A 22,836-nucleotide genomic window follows, 5' to 3' on the forward strand; every position below is an offset into this window, starting at 1 on the left:
ATCTTAATTGGGTCACAAACTCGCTGTGAGTATAAGTCTCCCCCTTTTTACAAAATTTGGAACTGTGCAAACAAGTTGGGCCTGATCCAGGCGTATCCTGCTTCTGGCTTTGGCGCAGAGAATGGGCTGGAGCTTTTGATATGAGCCAGTTCCACCTGGGATTCACTCTCCTCATGCTGCAGCTGGAATTCCTCTCATCGCCATTGCTCTTCTCGTTCCTCTTAGTACATAAGTATTGCCACACTGGGACAGACCAAAGGTCCATCAAGCCCAGCATCCTGTTTCCAACAGTGGCCAATCCAGGTCACAAATACCTGGTAAGATCCCAAAAAAGTTCAATACATTTTATGCTACTTACCCCAGAAATAAGCAGTGGATTTTCCCCAAGTCATTTTAATAAAGATCTATGAACTTTTCCTTTAGGAAGCCATCCAAACCTTTTTTAAACCCCACTAAGCTAACCGCCTTTACCACATTCTCTGGCAATGAATTCCAGAGTTTAATTACATGTTGAGTGAAGAAATATTTTCCCCGATTCGTTTTAAATTTACTACATTGTAGCTTCATCGCATGCCCCCTAGTCCTAGTATTTTTGGAAAGCGTAAACAGATGCTTCACATCTACCCGTTCAACTCCACTCATTATTTTATAGACCTCTATCATATCTCCCCTCAGCCGTCTTTTCTCCAAGCTGAAGAGCCCTAGCTGCTTCAGCCTTTCCTCATAGGGACGTCGTCCCATCCCCTTTATCATTTTCGTTGCCCTTCTCTGTACCCTTTTTAATTCCACTATATCTTTTTTGAGATGCAGTGACCAGAATTGAACACAATATTTGAGGTGCGGTCGCACCATGGACCGATACAAAGGCATTATAGCGTCCTCATTTTTGTTTTCCATTCCTTTCCTAATAATACCCAACATTCTATTTTCTTTCTTATCCGCCGCACACAATGAGCAGAGGGTTTCAACGTATCATCAGTGACGACGCCTAGATCCCTTTCCCTCTTGGTGACTCCTAACATGGAACCCTGCATTATGTAGCTATAATTCAGGTTCCTCTTTCCTACATGCATCACTGCACTTGCTCACATTAAACGTCATCTGCTATTTAGATGCCCAGTCTCATAAGGTCCTCTTGTAATTTTTCACAATCCTCTTGTGATTTAACAACTTTGAATAACTGTGTCGTCAACAGATTTAATTACCTCACTAGTTACTCCCATCTCTAGATCATTTATAAATATGTTAAAAAGCAGCGATCCCAGCACCCTTGGGATCGCACTGTCTACCCTTCTCCATTGAGAATACTGACCATTTAACCCTACTCTCTGTTTTCTATCTTCTAACCAGTTTTTAATCCACAATAGAACACTACCTGCTATCCCATGACTCTCTAATTCCCTCTGGAATCTTTCATGAGTTACTTTGTCAAATGCCTTTTGAAAATCCAGATACACAATATCAACCATCTCACCTTTATTCACATGTTTATTCTCCCCTTCAAAGAAATGTAATAGATTTGTGAGGCAAGATTTCCCTTCACTAAATCCATGCTGGCTTTGTCTCATTAATCCATGCTTTTGAATATGCTCAGTAATTTTGTTCTTTATAATAGTCTCTACCATTTTGCCCGGCACCGACGTCTAGATCACTGGTCTATAATTTCCCGGTTCTCCTCTGGAGACTTTTTAAAAAATCGGCGTTAAGTTGGCCACCCTCCAGTCTTCTGGTACCTCACTCGACTTTAAAGATAGTGAGGTTACACAACAGACCGTGGTAGGCCAGGTGCCCTTAAATACAACTAAAGATCAGACAAAAGATGTCAAATCAATAGTGTCAGGTACTAAGCATCATGCAAATAAGAACAACAAACATACTCTGAAATGTCTATATGCAAATGCTAGGAGTCTAAGAAATAAGATGGGAGAGTTGGAATATATTGCACTAAATGAAAAATTGGATATAATAGGCATTACTGAGACCTGGTGGAAGGAGGATAACCAGTGGGACACTGTCATACCGGGGTACAAAGTATATCGTAGTGATAGGGTGGACCGGACTGGTGGAGGGGTAGCATTGTATATTAACGAGAGCCTTGACTCAGATAGATTACAAATTCAGCAGGACACAAATCACACCTTTGAATCACTGTGGGTTGAAATTCCATGTATAAAAGGGAAAAAAATGGTGATAGGAGTGTACTACCGTCCGCCTCGCCAGGATGAGCAGGTAGACACAGAAATGATAAAAGAAATCAGAGACGCGAACAAAATGGGCAATGTGATAATAATGGGTGACTTCAATTATCCAAATATAGACTGGGTAAATGTAACATCGGGACACGCTACAGAGATACAATTCCTTGATGAAATCAAGGACAGCTTTATGGAGCAACTGGTGCAGGAGCCGACGAGAGAAGGAAAAATTCTAGACTTGGTCCTTAGTGGAGCGCATGATCTGGGGAGGGACGTTATGGTACTGGGGCCGCTTGATAACAGTGACCATAATATGATCAGTTTTGACATCGACCTTGAAGTAACTGTACACAGAAAGTCAAATACGTTAGCGTTTAACTTTAAAAAAGGAGACTATGATAAAATGAGAAGAACGGTAAAAAAAAAACTTAGGGGGGCAACTGAGAGAGTAAAAACTGTACAACAGGCGTGGACGCTGTTCAAAAATACCATCCTGGAGGCCCAGGCCATATATATTCCGCAAATTAGAAAAGAAAGACGGAAGTCCAAAAGACACCCAGCCTGGTTGAAAAGTGAGGTGAAGGAAGCTATTAGGGCTAAAAGAAACGCCTTCAGAAAATGGAAGAAGGAACCGTCTGAAAATAACAAGAAACAGCATAAGGAGTGTCAAAGCAAATGCAAGGCGCAGATTAAGAAGGCCAAGAGGGAGTATGAAAAAAAGATAACATTAGAGGCAAAAAAACATAGTAAAAAATTTTTTCAGTATATTAAAAGCAGGAAGCCGGCAAAAGAATCGGTTGGGCCGCTGGATGACCGAGGGGTAAAAGGGGCGATCAAGGAAGACAAAGACGTAGCGGAGAGACTGAATGAATTCTTTGCTTCGGTCTTCACCGAGGAAGATTTGGGTGGGATACCGGTGTCGGAAATGGTATTTCAAGCGGACGAGTCGGAGAAACTTACTGACTTCACGGTAAACCTGGAGGACGTAATGGGGCAATTCGGCAAACTGAGGAGTAGCAAATCTCCTGGACCAGATGGTATTCATCCTAGAGTACTGATAGAACTGAAAAACGAGCTTGCGGAGCTACTGCTAGTGATATGCAACTTATCCTTAAAATCGAGCGTGGTACCGGAAGATTGGAGGGTGGCCAATGTAACGCCCATTTTTAAAAAAGGCTCCAGGGGAGATCCGGGAAATTATAGACCGGTGAGTCTGACGTCGGTGCCTGGGAAAATGGTAGAGGCTATTATTAAAAACAAAATTACAGAGCACATCCGAGGACATGGATTAGTGAGACCAAGTCAGCATGGCTTTTGTGTGGGGAAATCTTGCCTGACCAATTTACTTCAATTCTTTGAAGGAGTGAACAAACATGTGGACAAAGGGGAGTCGGTTGATATTGTGTATCTGGATTTTCAAAAGGCGTTTGACAAGGTACCTCATGAAAGGCTACAGAGGAAATTGGAGGGTCATGGGATAGGAGGAAATGACCTATTGTGGATTAAAAACTGGTTGAAGGATAGGAAACAGAGAGTGGGGTTAAATGGGCAGTATTCACAATGGAGAAGGGTAGTTAGTGGGGTTCCTCAGGGGTCCGTGCTAGGACCGCTGCTTTTTAATATATTTATAAATGATTTAGAGATGGGAGTAACTAGCGAGGTAATTAAATTTGCTGATGACACAAAGTTATTCAAAGTCGTTAAATCACGACAGGATTGTGAAAAATTACAAGAGGACCTTACGAGACTGGGAGACTGGGCGGCTAAATGGCAGATGATGTTTAATGTGAGCAAGTGCAAGGTGATGCATGTGGGAAAAAAGAACCCGAATTATAGCTACGTCATGCAAGGTTCCACGTTAGGAGTTACGGACCAAGAAAGGGATCTGGGTGTCGTCGTCGATAACACACTGAAACCTTCTGCACAGTGTGCTGCTGCGGCTAAGAAAGCGAATAGAATGTTGGGTATTATTAGGAAAGGTATGGAAAACAGGTGTGAGGATGTTATAATGCCGTTGTATCGCTCCATGGTGCGACCGCACCTTGAGTATTGTGTTCAATTCTGGTCGCCGCATCTCAAGAAAGATATAGTAGAATTGGAAAAGGTGCAGCGAAGGGCGACTAAAATGATAGCGGGGATGGGACGACTTCCCTATGAAGAAAGACTAAGGAGGCTAGGGCTATACAGCTTGGAGAAGAAACGGCTGAGGGGAGACATGATAGAGGTATATAAAATAATGAGTGGAGTGGAACAGGTGGATGTGAAGCTTCTGTTCACGCTTTCCAAAAATACTAGGACTAGAGGGCATGCGATGAAACTACAGTGTAGTAAATTTAAAACAAATCGGAGAAAATTTTTCTTCACCCAACGTGTAATTAAACTCTGGAATTTGTTGCCGGAGAAAGTGGTGAAGGCGGTTAGCTTAGCAGAGTTTAAAAAGGGGTTGGACGGTTTCCTAAAGGACAAGTCCATAAACCGCTACTAAACGGACTTGGAAAAATCCAAAATTCCAGGAATAACATGTATAGAATGTTTGTACGTTTGGGAAGCTTGCCAGGTGCCCTTGGCCTGGATTGGCCACTGTCGTGGACAGGATGCTGGGCTCGATGGACCCTTGGTCTTTTCCCAGTATGGCATTACTTATGTACTTATGTACATATTACTAGCAATAGTTCTTCAAGTTCATTTTTCAGTTCTATCAGTACTCTGGGATGAATACCATCCGGTCCAGCTGATTTGCTACTCTTCAATTTGTCAAATTGCCCCATTACATTTTCCAGGTTTATAGAGATTTCTTTCAGTTTCTCAGACTCGTCAACTTTGAATACCATTTCTGGCACCGGTATCTCTCCCAAATCTTCCTCAGTGAAGACTGAAGCAAAGAATTCATTTAATCTCTCTGCTATGGCTTTGTCTTCCCTGATCGCCCCTTTTACCCCTCTGTCATCCAGCTGTCCAACCGATTTCCTTTGCTGGCTTCTTGCTTTTAATATACCTAAAATAAATTTTTACTATGTGTTTTTGCCTCCAGCGCAGTCTTTTTTTCAAAGTCCCTCTTTGCTTTCCTTATCAGCGCTTTGCATTTGATTTGACATTCCTTATGCTGTTTCTTATTATTTCAGTCGGTTCCTTTTTCCATTTTCTGAAGGATTTTCTTTTAGCTCTAATAGCTTCCTTCACCTCTTCCTCTCTCCTTTTTTAATACACGTTCTTCCTATTCCTCTAGTCGCTGTCACTCTTATCACGTAGATCTGCCGGATTTCAGTGGATGTGGCATTCAGCCCTGCCAACTCATGGGCCTCTGCTCACAAGGAGTCTAGACTTTCCCCAGGAGAACTCTGCACAGGCAAGTCCTGCAGCTCCTCCTCACTGAGGTCATCCTGTTGCTCTTGTGTTTGTTCAGACATATCTGATGTTTGACGGCCGCTATCGGTCACCATCTGCACACTGCTAATTTCTTAACACTACCCAAAAAAAAAAAACTGAATGTGGAACGGACCTTGTTACTGCTGCACTCATTCACTGTACTTTGTGTCTGGAGGTTACAGATTACAAACTCTGAACTACTCAGTGGATGGTGACTTTCACTGCACGCACTGAACCTGACAGTCTCACCACACTGCCTCCAAAAAAGAGGACAAGGTCTGTCACGAAACGCTTAGCACCCACCTGGGGTTAATCTTGCAGCCACCTAAAGAGTCTGTCCCAGCACTGCTCAGGCTCACCAGCATCTGTGCACGTGCTCTATAATATCATACCCTCCACCCCACTGCACTGGGTTTCTCTTGCTTCTGGGTGGGTCTCCCACCCACAAGTTATCTCCCCGTTGGTTTCTAAGGACAGGTCTAAAATTATTCAAAGTAGATGGCTCTAAAGAAACATTTTTCTATAAAGGTCTAACTGTACCAATTTTTAATGCATCTGGAACTTCACCTTTAGCCAATGATACATTCAGTGCTTCCAGTTTTGTACTTCCCAGTTTTCCACCTGCAGCCTTAATCACTACTGGGGAACAACTATCACTTGAAAGATTAGTTGGCCAAAGAGCTTTCACAATAGACCAAACTTAAGAGTCTGTTGAAGGTTCAAAACAAGACCAACTACTCTTATCAGTAGTCAATTGAGATTCCTCTGGTAATTCAGAGCTAAAAACGTGAACTTCTCTACTTTTCCTACAAAAAAATCTCCAAAATGGTCTGATGTAATAGAATTAGATTTATTATTCAAATAAATTTTCCGAGTCAAAAATCTAACTACACTAAACAATTCTTTGGGTCTATTTAAAGCCCCATGAATTTTCTCTTGGTAGAAAATATCTTGAGCTTGAGTCATAGATTACCTGTATTTCTCCAGTTTCAAATAAAACATCCGTTTAGTATTATCACTTTATTTCCTCCTCTTTCTCTCAACTTTTCTCAAGTTGTTTCTGAATATGTCCCCTTTCACCTTCATCCTATGCCCCTCATTCCAGAGCTTCCTTTCAATTGAAAGAGAGTCACCTCCCGTGTATTTATGCCACAGAGGTATTTAAACGTCTCTATCATTTCTCCCCTCTCCCACCTTTCTTCCAAAGATACATATTGAGATCTTTAAGTCTGTCCCCATACGCTTTGACAAATTCTGCTGACCATTTTTTTAGCTGCCCTCTGGACTGACTCCATCCTGTTCATATCTTTTTGAAGGTGGGTTCTCCAGAATTGTACACAGTATTCTAAATGAGGTCTCACCAGTGTCAAGAGTATCTTCACCTCATTTTCCTACTGGTCATTCTCCTCTAGGGCCAGCTTTACCACCGGACCAGGTGAGGCTCTGGCTCAGGGCGCTGGTGATTAAAGTCACCAAAATACCCAGCCTCTGACCTCACAGAGGCCAGTATGCCAGTCTGGTCTCTCCCCTTCTCTCTACCCCCAACCCCACCCTCCCCGCAGGTCTATTACTTTTCTCTCACCCCTCTGGATCTTCCCTCTGCTGCATCCTGCCTCCTCTGATGCAGTTTCCTGTGGGTGGGACACGGCAGAAGGAAGATCCAGGGGCTGGCCAAAGTCAGCCTGTCATGCTGCTGTTGCTGTGTGATCAATATAAAGCTTCAGAGGGAACTGCCGCTATGCCTTGAGCCAACCCTGTTCTTTCTCTGCACCAAAGCATCTTTCTAGCTTTCACCATCACCTTTTCTAACTGTTTGGCCACCTTAAATCATAACATACTTATATTTATGCTTTACCTCATCTGTATCTGTCTCCTTTTCCTTCTTGTTTTGGTGAATTGTTTGGGGGGTGGGGGGTAGTTTGGGTGAAAATTAAAAATCTTCTGGTGTATCACCCTCTTCTGTGATTCTTCATTTGTGTTTCTCTTGCATCTACCGGTTGTCAGTGTTTTGCTGTGTTGGGGGCTGTGGGGATAAGAGTACACCCCAAGTCCCAGGTTGATGTTGCTGCTGTTGTTACTATTGTCTCTTGTTTGGTATTGGGCTAGCAACCATTAATGTACTTCTTTGCACTTTTGCCTGGAGGTGGCATTTCTGCTGCTGCTTATTGTTTGTTTGAAAGTTCACATGATGTGTTTGTTCCTTTGGTGTTGCACCTAATAAAGATTCAGCCAAGGGAAATCTTTCCTCATCAATTTGCTTCTTTTCTTTGAAGGTGTGAATAAACGTGGATAAAGGGGAGCTGGTTTAATGTAGTGTATCTAGATTTTGAGAGAACTTTTGACAGTCTTTCATGAGAGGCTCCTGAGAAAATTAAAAGGCCATAGGATGGGAGTCATTGTTCTATTGTGGATTCGGAACTGGTTAATACAATAGCTCCTAAACCTGTCCTGGGGGCTCCTCAGCCAGTCAGGTGTTTAGGGTATTCACAATGAATATTCATAAGATATTTGGATGTAGTGGAAATGGTGCATGCTAATCCTTTCTCATGGATATTAATTGTGTATATCTTGGATACATGACTGGCTGGGGAGCTCCCACGATAGGTTTGGGAACCACTGGGTTAATAGAAAACAGAGGGTAGTGTTAAATTTCCATTATAGAGATCTGTACTGAAACTGAAGCTATTTAAATGGAAATGATGAGCGAGATGGTTAAGTTTACAGATGATGCTAAACTATTCAAAGCTGTTAAAACGTATGTGGACTGAGAAATTGCAGGAAGACCTTAGGAAATTGGAAGACTGGGCATCCAAATGGCGGATGAAATTTAATGTGGACAAATGCAAAGTGTTGCACATTGGGAAAAATAGTCCAAATCATAGTTACTTGACACTAGGTTCCACTTTAGGAGTCCCCCCACCCAAGAAAAGATCTAGGTGTTATCATGGATATTATGTTGACATCTTCTGCTCAGTGTGTGGGAGTGGCCATAAAGCAAACAGGTCACTAGAATTATTAGGAAAGGGATAGAAAATAAGACAGAGATTATTATAGTGCCTCTGTATTGCTCCATGGTGCAATATCACCTTTAGAAAAGGTGTAAAGAGTGACCAAAATGATAAAGGGGATGGAACATCTCCTGTATGAGGAAAGGTTTAAGAGATTATGATAGACTACAAAATCCAGATAGAGTAGGTAAATGTAAATCAATTGTTTACTTTTTCAAAATGTACAAAGATTAGAGGACACTCCATGGTAATACTTTAAAAACAAATAGAAGAAAGTGGTTTTCTGCTCAATGAATAGTCAAGGGGAACTCATTGCCAGAGAATGTGATAACAGCAGTTAACTCATCTGGGTTTAAATAAAGTTTGGACAAGCTCTTGGAGGAAAAGTCTGTAATCTACTATTAAGATAGACATGGCATTGCTTTTTCTTTCTCTCTCCTGTTGAAAGGGAACAGGGCTGTTATAAGAAGTGTGTGAGATGGACCGTCACCTGGCGTATCATACTGCATCAGCAACGTGACATACCCCAGGCTCCACTTAGTAGCACAGCTTCTGCTTTCTTTATGGGATATTGAGAAGGGGAGGAAGGGGTTGTTGTACTGAATCCAAACAAGGGCATTAAATACTTCTTATACTTATCTTGCAGCAATTGTACCAGACGCTATCCGACTATGACATTCGATTCTACATGTATGAAATTTTAAAGGTGAGAGTTCTCTTCAATGCAAGTGAAAGGTGTTGGGGACACCTTGGATTCTGGCTTTCAATTTCGTGAAAGCACTTTATCATTTTATCTGTTAGAATGAAATATTAACCTTCTAACCTTAATCTTTTCTTCATTTTCTGCAGGCTCTTGATTACTGTCACAGTATGGGAATAATGCACAGAGATGTCAAGCCACACAATGTCATGATAGATCATGAGCACAGAAAGGTATCCTATGCTGTTGAATGTGATGAAGTTTCTTTGTTCGATCTTTGTGGATTTGTACTGAAGTTTGGGACCTTGATAGCTGCCAGGGTTAGGAGAGATGATGACAAAGCTCTCTGCTGAAGCTGTGGTGCATATAACAGCTGTAGCCTTGGAAAGTTACTGTGGGTTGGAGAAGTGAAGGGGATGTTAATGGGAATAACTAGTGAGGTAATTAAATTTACTGATGACAAAAATTTATTCCAAGTTGTTAAATTGCAAGAGGATTGTGGAAAAATTGCAAGAAGACCTTATGAGACTAGGAGACTGGCCGTCCAAATGGCAGATAACATTTAATGTGATCAGGTGCAAAATAATGCATATGGGAAAGAGGAACCCGAACTAATAGCGACAGCCCCCTGCACATGGTTAGTTCTGGTCATTTTTACTGACCTGAAGCGCCATCCTCCCTCCAGCACCGGCGATTCCCATAGCCAGCCTTCTGCCAGCGCGTGTCATCAGAGCCTCTTCTCAGGTGCGTCTGCAACTTCCTGTTTTCCGCAAAGGTGGGACGCAGGAAGTTGCAGAGTAAGCAGGACGTGCGTGAGAAGAGGCCCCGACGACGCGCGCTGGCAGAAGGCTGGCTATGGGAATTGCCGGTGCTGCTGGAGGGAGAACAGCGCTTCAGGGCAGTAAAAGTGAGCAGATCATGCGGACGGGGAGAGCGGGCAGAAGAGGCTGGGCGGGCCTGGAGCAAAAGTGGCTGGGCCTGGGCCTGTCCAGATCCATCCATGGCTACACCCCTGTTCTAACTGCTCTCCACACATTGCTTCTTTTTGCCTATCTATTTTACTGTTTCACCCCAGCTTGCTTTCTTTCACTCTTATTACCTTTGCTTTACTTCTTTAGCTATTTTCTTCCACACACACTTTTGCCTTCCTTGTTTCTTTCTTCTTTCTCAGCTTTACTGGATTTTCTTCTCTTGTGTTCATTATTTTTTTTAAAATTCTTTCTGCTTATAAGTGGTGTGCTTTTTGTCTAGAATAGAGTTCCTTAGTTGATCGTGCTCCCTCTCTGGTGTTGTTCAGTTCCAGTCCAGAAACCCACATTTTTTAAGCCACTTTTAAATGTTTGCCCATGTTTATACTTATTTTTTTAACCAGTCCCATAATACACCATGTTTCAAAATAATTTTATTTTTCTCTATAACAGATCGCTGGGTGTACAATAATACTTGGCTCACAAATAGGCCTACGACAGAGCTATAATGATCGTGCAACAAATATGTAACATGATAAATATTCTTTCCAGATCATAATATATAATTATGATGTAATTATTTACAGTTCGTCAGCATGGTCTTTTTGCTAGCAGAAAGCTACATAATAAAATTTCTGAAACAAATGAAACATTATGCAGTGAAAAGGTTTCTTAAAATGTTTCATGAAAAATAATGGTGTCTTGGTGGACTGAAAAAAACTTACTCATAAAGTCGATATAACTAGCAATTTCAAATGCTGCCCCAGTAGCAGTTGACACTGAAGCACACATATTGCCAATGTTACTGTCCAGATTGAAGATCTGGTATTAAGTCAGGAGGACACTCCGCAGACAACTCCGTGCAAAAACAGATTGCAGTTCAAGTTAGTGTTTCTGAGTCTGTTAACAGTTGTTAGATTTGTGGTTAAAGTGGAGAGACCACGAGTTAACCGATACCAGTAAGAAGCATCTTGATTACTATTGCAAGCTGTTGAGAAGGTTTCAGTGGTAAACTTCATCTGGCTTACTGATGAGAAGCTTTACACCTTGATCACATCTATGTCCCAGTTGATGTACCAAAAATGAAATTTGCAGTCAGTCGCCTGCTATGAACTTGTTCCAGATTTAGCCAGTTGATTTATGGTTTCAATCAGCATATTGGTTTTCGAATGTACTGATGTTTCAGTAATTTCTTATAGGAAGATCACAGTTGGTCTGTATTGGGGACTGCTTGTCATGGATGTATATACTAAAGACGGGTTCCTCCAATGTTCTGCACTTTCACCTATTCTATTTAACATATCTGAGTCCATTATATAAGTTACTAAAGACATTTGGTGTATCATACCGCATTTATGTGGATGCTATTCAATTTTGTTCCAGTAACCAAGTTGATGTTTGATGCCATAGTGAAAGTACAGGAAGTATTTGAGGTGATACAAGAATGGATGACAGGTTATCGTTTGCAGTGGTGTAGGAAGGGCGGGGCGGTGGGGGTGGTCCGCCCCGGGTGTCAGCGGGTGGGGGGGTGGTCTTGGCAGCCCTCGTCTCCTGCCTTCACCCTTCGTTTTGTTTTAAATCCATTGCAGCGACGCAGGCAGCGCTTCGCGTCTGCCCTGCGTTGTGCTGTGAAGAGAGAAAATCACCTCGCTGGCATCGGGCCTTCCCGCATTGTGTCCCGCCCTCTTCTGAGGTAACTTCCTATTTCCTCAAGGGCGGGACACAACGCGGGAAGGCCCGACGCCAGCGAGATGATTTTCTCTCTTCACAGCACACGCAGGGCGCAGACGCGAAGCGCTGCCTGTGTCGCTGCAATGGATTAAAAAAAAACGAAGGATGATGGCAGGAGAGGAGGGCTCTGTTGGCTCTCCACGAGGGGGGACGGGACTGGATCGGGGGGGGGGTCAGATGGGAGAGGGGGAGTGCTCAGATGGGAGAAGGGGTGGGGGGGTTCAGAGGGGAGAAGGGGATAGGGGAGGGGTGGGGGGAGCCCAGAGGGGTGTTCAGAGGGGAGAAGGGGATTGGGGAGGGTGGGGGAGCCCAGAGGGGAGAAGTGGATTGGGAAGGGGTGGGGGAGCCCAGAGGGGTGTTCAGAGGGGAGAAGGGGATTGGAGAGGGTGGGGGAGCTCAGAGGGGAGAAGGGGATTGGGGAGGGAGGGTGGGGGAGCCCAGAGGGGTGCTCGGAGGGGAGAAGGGGATTGGGAAGGGGTGGGGGAGCTCAGAGGGGTGCTCGGAGGGAAGAAGGGGATTGGGAAGGGGTGGGGGTGCTCAGAGGGAAGAAGGGGATTGGGAAGGGGTGGGGGAGCCCAGATGGGTGCTCGGAGGGGAGAGCCCAGATTGGTGCTCGGAGGGGAGAAGGGGATTGGGAAGGGGTGGGGGAGCTCAGAGGGGTGCTCAGAGGGAAGAAGGGGATTGGGGAGGGGTGGGGGTGCTCAGATGGGCAAAGGGGTCTGAAGCTGGAACTGGGGTCTGACAAGGGGCAAGAGGGAAAATGGGTCCATGCCTGGGGCAGGTGGGAGAATGGGTCTGGGGCTGAAAAGGGGGGATGCAAGGCATGTGGTGGATGAAGGGGGCTGGAACTGGGGGCTGAAAAGGGGATAGGGAGAAGTGGCTGGGGGCTGAAGCTCGGGACTAATGGAAGAAGAGGGCTGGGGACTGGTGGGATAGTGGGGCTGAAAAGGGGGGCAGGTGGGAGATGTGGGCTGGGGCTGGAACTAGGGGCAGGTGGAATAAGGGGGCTGGAAATGGGGGCTGAAAAGGACAGACCCTGGATGGAAGGGGGGAGCGTGAGGGAGGGCAGACCCTGGATGGATGGGAGACCCTGGATGGATGGGAGAGGGAGGGCAGACGGATTGAAGGGGCAGAGAGAAAGGGCAGATGGTGGGTGGAAGGGGGAGAGAGAAAGAGGGCAGACTGGGGCAAATGGTGGATGCAAGAGGCAGAGATAGAGGGCAGATGTGGATGGAAGGGGGAGAGGAGATGGCAGACTGGGGCAGATGGTGGATGGAAGGGGCAGAAATAGAGGGCAGACTGGATGGAAGGGAGAGAGAGGGCAGACAGTGGATGGAAGGGGCAGAGAGAGAGGGCAGACAGTGGATGGAAGGGACATTAGAGAGGGCAGACACTGGAGGGCAGAGAGAGAGAGAGCGAAGACAGATGCTGGATGGAAGGAAGACTGTGAAAAGAAGATGAGGAAAGCAGAAACCAGAGACAACAAACTGTAAAAAAAAAATACATATTTTTATTTTTTTGCTTTAACATGTAAATAAGGTAATCTTTTTATTGGACTAATTTTAATACATTTTGACTTAACTTTCAGAGAACAAAACCCCCTTCCTCAGGTCAGGATAGGATACTATAACAGCACTATACTGTATTGACCTGAGGAAGGAGATTTTGGCCTCTGGAAGCTAAATGTATTAGTCCAATAAAATGGTATTTTATTTTCTGTATTTGTTTTATTTCTATTTGTTAGTTTGTAAAGTGGTGATTGGTATGTGTTAGTTTTTTCAAATTTACATCTGCTTTCTTTATATTTTGCACAGTACTAGGGGACATTTTCTGTTTCTGTGGTGTTGCATTGTATGCAGAGTCTGGCATCGGGGGTTCAGTTTAATTTTTGTCTAAATAGAAAGTTTATTATTACTTTTTCTATAGTGGATTAGGGTGTATCTGTGTTTGTGAAAAAGACATGGCTTTCGGTTGGCATTGACTGTGCAGGATCGACGATCTGTACTAATCTGTCTGTTTTCGTTTTACAATAGGTGAATTGATGTTCTAGTGTTCATTGTAGTGTTTAAGATGCTTTCCTTTTCCTTGTGTGACTTGTACAAATTACTGCTTATGGTATAGTATAATTGGTCTATATATAGGTCCTGAGTGTTTTTTATTCTCGGTATGCCTAGTACTGGATTTGGGGGGTGGGGGGTGTTAAAAAATGACCGGCCCCGGGTGTCAACTACCCTAGCTACGCCACTGATCGTTTGCAATTATATGTAGAGATTTTATTGGTCTCCTCTGGCATACATCCAAGTTTCCCCTCAACTATTTTGTTGGTAGCAACTTCTGTCAATGTGTCGCATGAAGTTAGGACTTTGTGGGGCACTTTTGGATTCATCATTATCATTTAGATCTCAGATTCAGGCAATGATTAGAAACTCTTACTTTAAGCATTGGTTATAGAGTAAACTATGGCCTATGCTGTCTCAGGGAGACTTTCAAAAGGTAATTCAGGCTATGATACTTTGCATGTTGGACTATTGCAACTTTGTGTATTTGGGTTTACCTACATCAAATATATAAGAATTGCAAATAGTGCAGAACTCAGCTATGCGCCTGTTGTATGGACTTCCAAAATTTGAACGTGTCCTCTTTATATCAAGTCAATTGCGTTAGCTTCCTGTAGCGCAAAGAATTAAGTTCTATTCTATTCCAGTTTTTCTATCCCACTAATTTCACACATAAGTACATAAGTAATGCCACACTGGGAAAAGACCAAGGGTCCATCGAGCCCAGCATTCTGTCCACGACAGCAGCCAATCCAGGCCAAGGGCACCTGGCAAGCTTCCCAAACGTACAAACATTCTATACATGTTATTCCTGGAATTGTGGATTTTTCCCAAGTCCATTTAGTAGCGGTTTATGGACTTGTCCTTTAGGAAACCGTCTAACCCCTTTTTAAACTCTGCCAAGCTAAACGCCTTCACCACGTTCTCAGGCAACGAATTCCAGAGTTTAATTACGCGTTGGGTGAAGAAAAAGTTTCTACGATTTGTTTTAAATTTACTACACTGTAGTTTTATCGCATACCCCCTAGTCCTAGTATTTTTGGAAAGCGTGAACAGATGCTTCACATCCACCTGTTCCACTCCACTCATTATTTTATATACCTCTATCATGTCTCCCCTCAGCCGTCTCTTCTCCAAGCTGAAAAGCCCTAGCCTCCTTAGTCTTTCTTCATAGGGAAGTCGTCCCATCCCCGCTATCATTTTAGTCGCCCTTTGCTGCACCTTTTCCAATTCCACTATATCTTTCTTGAGATGCGGCGACCAGAATTGAACACAATACTCAAGGTGCAGTCATACCATGGAGCGATATAACAGCGTTATAACATCCTCACACCTGTTTTCCATACCTTTCCTAATAATACCCAACATTCTATTCGCTTTCCGAGCCGCAGCAGAATCAAGGTGAGTTATGATGTGTAATCATTTCACTACAATACCATTCAAACTTCAAAATATTTCTTGAATAAAAAAGTTTTTAAAGACTTCCTAAACTGATAGTAGTCTGAAATTCCCCAGAGTTAAATAGGAATTGAGTTACATATATACATAAGTATTGCCATACTGGGGCAGACCAAAGGTCCATCAAGCCCAGCATCCTGTTTAAAACAGTGGCCAATCCAGGTCACAAATACCTGGCAAGATCCCAAAAAAGTATAAAACATTTTTTCCTTGTCATCAACAGCAGATGAATCCATTAACTGATGGGTTGTATCCGCCTACCAGCAGGTGGAGATAGAAAACATTTGAAAGCACATGGTGTTCCTGGACGCTCAGCTCCCTCTTCCTTCAGTATATCTCTATCTCCCAGCAGGTGTGGACGTCGCTTTCTCAGCTCCTGGATTTCTGCCTGGGGTGGCTCCTGTGCTTTGCCAGTAGAGCGGGGAGTGTTGTGGCTGGTGGTGCCCACTTTAAAGGCATACTTGGTTTTCCCTGTCCCTGCCTTACCCCATTCCCCCTCCTCCCGGAGTTCCTGTGTGGCTGCCTGCCTCTAACTTTCCTCACAGTAAAAAAATATATATATATATCTGAGGCTTTCTCCAGAGCTCCTGGTTCGGTGCAGCTTGACCGAAGCTCGTTTGACTCGGTCTCCTGAGGTGAGAGTGGTGCCCAGCTCTTCCGGGGAGGTTCCCGCTGACAGCGCTCTGTGCGGGATACGTTTTGGTGCGTAGGTGCAATTTTGTTTTGATGGCTGCTGAAGGGGTTAAGCACTACTCCCACTGTGGGAAACGCAGATCAGCAGCAGGGCTTTGCAGCACATGCTGCCTAGATGCTAATGCTGGCACGAGCATGGCGGGCGGCGATTCTTCCCGCCCAACGGAGTTAGCAGAGGGCGCCATCTTGGAGGCGCCACGTGACTCGACCCTCGCGGTTGCGGAGGGGTCTGAGTGCAGGGGGATGCCTCGTTTCGAGGTTTCTAGAGGAGCTATTGCCTCCGCTTCCCCCAATGTGTTGCGCAGATGTACAGGGTGAGTTTTTCTCCCCTGAATTTGTGCTGCTGATGCATAAGGCTTTTATGTTAAAAAGAGCACTGCCTGAGGCTCCTGACAATTCCTTTCGGACTGGGTTGCCTCCAGTTCTTGATAGCCCAGCGTCTGCTGGAGACTTTATTTCTTCCCCCGAGCTTTTGGCTGACACTAAGTGTAGACGAGTGAATACCCCGTCTGAGGGGGACTCTTCACTCTGTTCTCCCCCGTGGTCTAGTTTCGGTGAGTCTGAGTGGTCTGGCAGGCCCTCACGGACTGATTATCCGGACGAGGGTGGCTGCTTGCCACAGGAGTTGGGTGACCCTAAAGCGGTTTGGATTTTCCACTGCGACGAGTTGTCAGCTCTCATTTCTGATGCCTTACAGGCCCTTTGTATTGAACAGCCTGAACAGGGCACTGCAGCTTCTATTAATCCTAGGATGGCTAGTACTAGGAAGCCTTCTCGGGCTTTTCCCGTGCATGCTTCCATCCAAGAGCTTATTTCAGCTCAATGGTCTGACCCTGATGGTCCCTTGAAGGTGGCCAGGGCTATATGTCACCTTTACCCTTTGAGTGAAAGTCAGTTGGCCCTCTTTGGGATGCCTAAAGTGGATGCGTTAGTCACAGCTGTGACTAAAAAGACTTCTCCCGGTGGAGGGAGGGGTTGCTTTGAAAGATATGCAGGACCGGCGGCTGGAATCCGCGCTGAAACGGTCCTTTGAAATCTCGGGCCTTTCCTTACGGGCAGCTATTTGCTGTTCCTATGCAGCCCGGGCCTGCCTTTCCTGGTTGCAGCAGGCGGTTGAGCAGCCCGCCGATGGAGCGTGTTCCCTTGCTGAGGTTGGCCCGCGTATGGAGTCTGCCCTGTCCTTTTTGGCTGATGCCCTTTATGATCTGGTCAGAGCTTCGGCTAAGCAGATGTCGGTGGCGGTTGCTGCCCGCCGCCTTCTTTGACTCCAGCATTGAGCGGCTGACATGGCCTCTAAACAAAGGCTGGTGAGGTTACCCTTTCGGGGCTTTCTTTTATTTGGGGAGGATTTGGAGAAGATTCTTAAGGACCTAGAGGACTCTAAGTCCCAATGGTTGCCTGAGGATAGGCTGAGGCCTTCTTCCAAAGTTCTTTTTATCCCTCCTCTTTCAGGCCACGTTTTCACGAAGCTCACAGGTATCGCCCGGGGCTCCGCGGGGTTTGGTCAACGTACCCATTTCCAGCAGAGGAACTCCTTTCGTTCGGACAAACGCGCTGCGGCGGCCGGGCAACGTCCAGGAGTTCAGGGGCGTCCTCCTCAATGATGGGGCGCCGGTCCACTCATCGGTTCCCACAATAGGGGGTCGTCTCTCCCTCTTTCTCAAGGAGTGGACCAAGATTACTTCGGATCAGTGGGTCCTGGACCTGATCAGAGAAGGTTACCGACTAGAATTCGCTGCCCCGGTGGGAGACGCGTTTTTGGAGTCCCGATGTGGCATTGCCATCAAGCGGACGGCAGTAAACGAGACCTTGCAGGTGTTGCAATCTGTTTTGTGGTGCCTCGAAAAGGCGGGTCATTCAGACCTATCCTCGACTTACGCAGAGTCGACGAGGCCTTAGGAGTGTGACACTTCCGCATGGAAACCCTGCGCTCCGTCATTGCGGCGGTACAGCCAGGAGAGTTTCTCACGTCTCCGGACCTCAAGGAAGCGTATTTGCATATTCCTATCTGGCTGCCACATCAGCGGTTTCTCTGGTTTGCGGTATTGAGCCAACATTTCCAGTTTCACGCCTTGCCTTTCAGCCTGGCAACTGCCCCTCGGATTTTTCCCAAGGTGATGGTAGTGATGGCTGCCTTTCTCAGGCAAGAGGGTATCAGAGTTCACCCTTATCTCGATGGCTGGCTCATCAGAGTGGATTCGGCAGACAAAAGCCGACTTGTCACAGCCAGAGTTGTTACAGTTCTGCTGACTGGGCTGGGTAGTCAATATGCCCAAAAGTCACCTGGCCCCCTCTCAGTCTCTTGAGTATTTGGGGGTCCGGTTCGACGCGGCTTCGGGGTTTGTTTTTCTTCCCGACAACAGGCGTCTCTAGCTTCAGAATCAGGTCCGCCTGCTCCTGCAGATGCCTTGCCCTCGAGCTTGGGACTTGTTCAGCTCCTGAGATCAATGACAGCCACCATAGAGGTGGTTCCCTCGGCGAGAGCTCACATGAGGCCGCTGCAGCTTGCTCTGCTTCAGCAATGGTCTCCGATTTCCCAGGAATACCAACACAGACTAAGGTGGCTTCCTGCGGCCCAGCGCAGTATGGATTGATGGCTTTCCGACAGCATGCAGCGGCAGGGGATGCCACTGGCTCTTCCTTTTTGGTGTCTAGTGATAATGGATGCCAGCTTTTCGGGCTGGGGAGCTCATTGCCGGGGACGCTAGGTTCAGGGTCTGTGGTCCACCGCGGGAGCGGGATGGTCCATCAGTCGCTTAGAACTGAGAGCGATATTCCAGGCTCTTCTGGCCTTCCACAGGACGCTGAAGGGTCTTCCTGTCCGAGTTCTGTCAGACAACACGACAGCAGTGGCCTGCATCAATCGTCAGGGCGGCACACAGTGCAGGGCCATGGCTGCGGAGGTGTCTCAGATCTGCAACTGGGCCAAGTGCCACCTAGAGCTGCTGTCCGCGGCTCACATAGCTGGTCAGAGCAACGTACAAACCGATTTTTTCAGCAGACATCAAATCGACCCGGTGAAATAGGAACTGGCAGAAGAAGTTTTTCTTCAGATTTGTGCCAAATGGGGGACTTCGGGCTTGGACCTCATGGCATCAAGCGTGAACGCCAAAGTCCCTTGCTTTTTCAGCAGAAGGAGAGATCCTCGCTCGGCGGGGTTGAATGCCCTGGCTCAACCTTGGCCGTCGGGCCACCTGTTTGTGTTCCCTCCTTGGCCCTTGATAGGGCGAGTACTACTTCGGATTCGCCTGCACCGAGAATTGGTGATTCTCATCGTCCCGGATTGGCCAAGGCGTCCGTGGTACGCAGATCTTCGGCGGATGCTGGTGGACGCGCCTCTTCCTTTGCCTCGGGTTCCAAACTTGTTAGTTCAGGATCCGGTGACTATGGAAGATCCTTGCTGCTTTGGTCTTACGGCCTGGCTCTTGAGAGGGCGCAATTGAGGGACAAGGGCTATTCTAATAAGGTTTTTGCCACGCTCTTTCAGGCTCGCACGTGGCCTACCTCTGTGACTTACGCTCAGATCTGGCGCACTTTTGAGGTGTGGTGTACTCCAAAGTCTATTTTGCTGACTCTGGCGACAATCTTGCTTTTGCTGGACTTTTTGCAGGACGGGCTACAAAAAGACCTGGCCTACAATTCCCTTCGAGTTCAAGTGGCAGTGTTGGCCTGCTTCCGAGGGAAAGTCTCCGGCTTGTCCCTTGCTGCGCATCCGGATATTGTCCAATTTCTCAGAGGGGCGCTTCGTCCATCCTCCTTTGCGGTCGCCCTGTCCGGCTTGGAACCTGGGGCTCGTGTTGAAGGGGCTTCAGCGATCTCCGTTTGAGCCTCTGGGCTTCTGAGAAGGATGCGACTTTTTTAGTGGCAATGACGTCGGCAAGAAGAGTGTCTGAGCTTCAGGCTCTTTCCTGTCAGGATCCTTTTCTACAGTTCTCGGAATCCGGGGTAACTGTTTGTACGGTGCCTTCCTTTCTGCCTAAGGTGGTTTCAGCTTTTCTCCTGAACCAGCCCATTTTTTTCTTCCTTCCTTTGGTAAGGAGGAGTTTCCGGCCCCCTTTGGGCAATTGCACCTTTTGGATGTCCGCAGGGCTCTGTGGCAGTATCTGAAGATGTCAAATGAGTTTAGGAATTCTGATCATTTATTTGTTCTGTTGACAGGTCCCCGACAGGGATTTTCGGCGTCAAAGGCCACTATAGCCCTCTGGCTTAAGGAACTCATTTTTTCTGCTTATCTGCTTTCAGGGCGGTCGCCGCCTGAAGCGTTTAGAGTGCACTCTACGAGGGCAATGTCCTCTTCGTGGGCTGAAACGGGTGTCTTTTCTCTTCAAGAGATCTGTCGTGCAGCTACCTGGGCTTCTCAGCTCTCTTTTGTGCGGCATTACAGGCTGGATGTGGCAGCGTGGCAGGATGCGCATTTTGGAGCGCAAGTGCTTGCTTGCGGAGTTGCCTGTTCCCACCCTACTTAGGGAGTGCTTTGGTACATCCTATCAGTTAATGGATTCATCTGCTGTTGATGACAAGGAAGGGAAAATTAGGTTCTTACCTTGATAATTTTCTTTCCTTTAGTCACAGCAGATTAAGCCATGATCCCTCCCTGTCTGACTTTAGTTTTTGTACAGATGTTGCATACAGACATTGTGTCTCATTAGGAGTACTTGAAGTCAAGCTATCAGAATTACTTCATGCTGTTTTTATTGCAGGAGATTGATAACATCCCTCCTTTGTTTAGTTATTGCTCCGGTTCAGGGGTATTTGTTCTCTGTGAGGAAAGTTTATTTTGCCTTTCTTATTCACTCTGCTTTGGAAATTTCATATACTGAAGGCAGAGGGGGTTGGGTGTCCAGGAACACCATGTGCTTTCAATGTTCTCTATCTCCACTTGCTGGTAGGCAGATACAACACATCAGTTAAGGAATTAATCTGCTGTGAATAAAGGAAAGAAAATTATCAAGGTAATAACCTAATTTTCCCAATACCGCTTATCCCAAAAATAGTGGATTTTCCCCAAGTCCATTAAACAATTGTCTATGGACTTTTCCTTTAGGAAGCCGTCCAAACATTTTTTAAACTTTGCTAAGCTAACCACCTTTACCACATTCTCTGGCAATGAATTCCAGAGTTTAATTACGTGTTGAGTGAAGAAATGTTTTCTCCGATTCGTTTTAAATTTACTACATTGTAGTTTCATCGCATGCCCCCTAGTCCTAGTAGTTTTGGAAAGCATAAACAGATGCTTTACGTCTACCCGTTCAACTCCACTCATTATTTTATAGACCTCTATTATATCTCCCCTCAGCTGCCTTTTCTCCAAGCTGAAGAGCCCTAGCCGCTTTAGCCTTTCCTCATGGGGAAGCCGTCCCATCCCCTTTATCATTTTTGTTGCCCTTCTCTGTATATTTTCTAATTCCACTATATCTCGAGATGCGGCGACCAGAATTGAACACAATATTTGAGGTGCAGTCGCACCACGGAGCGATACAAAGGCATTATAACAACCTCATTTTTGTTTTCCATTCCTTTCCTAATAATACCTAACATCTTATTTGCTTTCTTAGCTACAGCAGCACATTGAGCAGAAGGTTTCAACGTATCATCAACGACGACACCTAGATCCCTTTCTTGGTCTGTGACTCCTAATGTAGAACCTTGCATGACATAGCTATAATTCGGGTTCCTCTTTCCCACAATTTGCACTTGCTCACATTAAACGTCATCTGTCATTTAGACTCCCAGTCTCGTAAGGTCCTCTTGTAATTTTCCACAATCCTCCCGCGATTTAATAACTTTGAATAACTTTGTGTCATCAGCAAATTTAAATTACCTCACTAGATGCTCCCATCTCTAGGTCATTTATGTTGCAATCATTTTTATTAACCAGGTATAATGGCAATTAGAACATGTTGATAACTTTTACAAAAAGAACCGCCTTTTTTTCCCCCTTCCCCCCCCCCCAAAAAAAACAAACAATCCCACCCTATCCAAACCCTTGTGTTAATCACTTTTTATAGGTGTCTTAGTTATTGTCCAAAGCCATATTCCGCATTCCAAGAACAGTCCAGCTCTCAAGTCCCTCTCTTCCTCCACCCTTGCTACCGCGCCCCCTCCTCTCCTTGTCAGGTAATGTCCCAGATAGTCCATGGGATGTAATGCACGATCAATTAAGGATTCTACTCTTCGCTGTTGGCTGCAGTGTATCCCAGAATCTACTCCGTCTGCTGCAGGCGTCTTCCCTGTGGGGATGCGAGATCCTCCACTCCACATCGCTCAATTTTCAATAGTTCTATCATTTGCGTTCTCCACTGGCTCAGGGAGGGTCCTCTCGGCTCTCGCCAATTTATTAGTATAATCTTTTTCCCTATTAGCATGGACCTCCACAAAAATACTCGGAAGCCAGGTATAGCAGGTCTGGTATATTTACAAACATCAAATAAAATCAATGGCTGCAGCGGCACTTTTCTTGTCCAATACTCTGTATTTTCCCAAGCATTTGGGACCAGTAACAGAGCACCCTCGGGCACAACTAGAACATATGTCCCAAGGTTGCTGGATCTGCTGTGCATTTGGGACATGCCCCCGAGGCTCCATATCCCGCTAGATATGCCCTATAGGGTGACACATATACTCGTAGTGCAAATTTATACTGTATTTCCCAGTGCCTTG

At 45.7% G+C, this 22,836-nt stretch overlaps 1 protein-coding gene across 2 annotated transcripts in view; it reads left to right on the forward strand.

Annotated features, from left to right (window-relative positions):
- Window positions 1-22,836, forward strand: part of LOC115481564 (casein kinase II subunit alpha-like) — a 203,073-nt gene that overhangs the window by 109,254 nt on the left and 70,983 nt on the right. For both annotated transcript variants that reach the window (XM_030220817.1, XM_030220808.1), the window contains exons 7-8: window positions 9,216-9,275; window positions 9,419-9,502. In XM_030220817.1, coding sequence (XP_030076677.1) covers window positions 9,216-9,275; window positions 9,419-9,502 — 144 coding nt within the window. The remainder of the gene's footprint in view (window positions 1-9,215; window positions 9,276-9,418; window positions 9,503-22,836) is intronic.

The sequence above is a fragment of the Microcaecilia unicolor genome, chromosome 1 (genome assembly GCF_901765095.1).
Source record: "Microcaecilia unicolor chromosome 1, aMicUni1.1, whole genome shotgun sequence".
Taxonomy (NCBI): Eukaryota; Metazoa; Chordata; class Amphibia; order Gymnophiona; family Siphonopidae; genus Microcaecilia; species Microcaecilia unicolor.